At 49.5% G+C, this 1,772-nt stretch overlaps 1 protein-coding gene across 1 annotated transcript; it reads left to right on the top strand.

The window, feature by feature from the left end:
- Positions 1-451: 451 nt before the first annotated feature.
- Positions 452-1,504, top strand: LOC146789622 (uncharacterized). The gene is made up of 2 exons (XM_085630112.1): positions 452-815; positions 1,100-1,504. Exons 1-2 carry the CDS (start codon positions 572-574, stop codon positions 1,171-1,173), a joined length of 318 nt encoding a protein of 105 aa, XP_085486238.1. The 5' UTR covers positions 452-571; the 3' UTR covers positions 1,174-1,504.
- The last annotated feature ends 268 nt before the right edge of the window (positions 1,505-1,772 follow it).

A 1,772-nucleotide genomic window follows, 5' to 3' on the forward strand; every position in this document is an offset into this window, starting at 1 on the left:
TTCCTCACTCTACATTTTCCTGAAAGATGTGTAAGGAACTTAGGGGCAGATGTAGGTAAAAAGATATTTGCGAGTTCTTAATAGCGATTTTTACCGAATCGCTATTAAGAACTCGCAAACCACCATGTAGATAAAAAATTGCAAATAGTTTGTGATTCTGTAAAAATCACAAACCCCATTCCGAATCGGTATTACTGATTCGGGATTAGCAAAATCGCAATTTAAGAAAATCGCAAATTTGCGAATCTGCCATTCAGGTGCACCCTGATGACATCACACAAAGGAAGTGGCCACACCCTTGTGTTTCTCTGTGCCTGAGGCTGTGGACGAGGCAGAGAGCAGAAGCACACACCCAGGAGCTGCACAGGAGTCACCAGGAAGACACCAGGATGAACACACAGGAGAAGGGAAAGGAGCCTGCAGGGAGGAAGAGGAAGCATAAACTTAGCGAGAAGGAGTTGGAGGTTTAATTAAAGAGGTGGTGAAGACTCATGAGCAGTTGTTTGGGAAGAAATTCCTGCATTTTCCAGAATCCCAGAAAAGAAAAATCTTGCTGGAAATACAAGGCAAAATGAATGCCATTGGTGTCACCCAGCACTCCATTGATGACCTGAAGAAGCACTGGTATGACCTGCGTTACCATGCGAAGGAGAGGGTGGCAGACAGGCTAAAAGAAGCAAAGAACAAAGGTGGCGGACCATCCACAGCACCTGAAACCACACCCCTGGATGAATTGGTGGAGTGCATTCTCCAGCCTGAGACCATCGGTGGCATAGGAGACATGGACAGCTCAGCCAGAGACAATAACAGACAAGGTAAGGTGCTTGGCCTGACCCCCCCATCCCCAATTCCCAATCTCCCATGAGCAAGTCAGAATTCCACTCCAGTCCATATTTTGCAAACAACCACCAATGCATCATGGGAGATGTAATCCCCAAACCCATATAGGATATCAGTGAGTTAACTGAACACGGGTGCAGGGACCCCACTTCAGTCAATAAGCAAGCGGAGGACTGTTAGTGTGAATAGCAACTCATGTACTTTAATGTAACACAAATGCTGCAAGGCAAGTCAGTAAATTGACATTCTGTACCCACAGGCGCACCAGCCCTCCAGACTGCTGAGAGGGAGACACAAGAAGCACCTGGGGAACACAATATTCAGAAGGAATAGACCCTGTCACACCACCACCCTCCCAGACCCAGGAGATACACAGTGGGTAGCCTGCAGGAGATGGAGGGGTCAGAGGAGGAGAGCAGGGGAGCTCCACAGACCATGCATGAAGAGCCAGCACAGTCTCCTGAGACACAGTCACCCATGAAGCGTAGCCACACCAGTGGTCTCCGACGAAGACCAAGGGCACACAGTCCTGATGCACAGGGTGATGGATCCAGTGTCTTTGCATGTCTTGAGGGCACCATGGGGAAGATGCAGCGGCTGCAAGGGAAGACAATGCGATCAATGCAACGTCACATGGGGTCGATGAACAAGAACTTTAGGAACATTAAGGAGGGCATCAATGGTCTGAACGACACTGTTGCAGAGGGCATGCGGGGCATGGTTGAGGCAGTAAGGCTGTTGTGCAGCAAATTGGACAATGAACGTGGTGCAAGGCGCAGGGAAAAACAGCACCTGGAGGCACACACAAAGGCGGTGAACCGCCTATGCAATGCCACTTCAGCAGATGCACAGTGGCCATGAAATTGGAAATGGCCCACTGCATCCAGAATGTTGCTAGGGGGTTGGGGCAGGTCACCACTGCGGTTGAACTG

Source organism: Triturus cristatus, chromosome 10 (assembly GCF_964204655.1).
Source record: "Triturus cristatus chromosome 10, aTriCri1.1, whole genome shotgun sequence".
NCBI classification, from domain to species: domain Eukaryota; kingdom Metazoa; phylum Chordata; class Amphibia; order Caudata; family Salamandridae; genus Triturus; species Triturus cristatus.

What these genes read in the sequence shown, in the direction of transcription:
- LOC146789622 (XM_085630112.1), top strand. Translation starts at nt 572, where the DNA reads ATGAATGCCATTGGTGTCACCCAGCACTCCATTGATGACCTGAAGAAG. An exon ending in CAGAGACAATAACAGACAAG is followed by an intron (nt 816 to 1,099) that starts GTAAGGTGCTTG and finishes CTGTACCCACAG; the next exon opens with GCGCACCAGCCCTCCAGACT.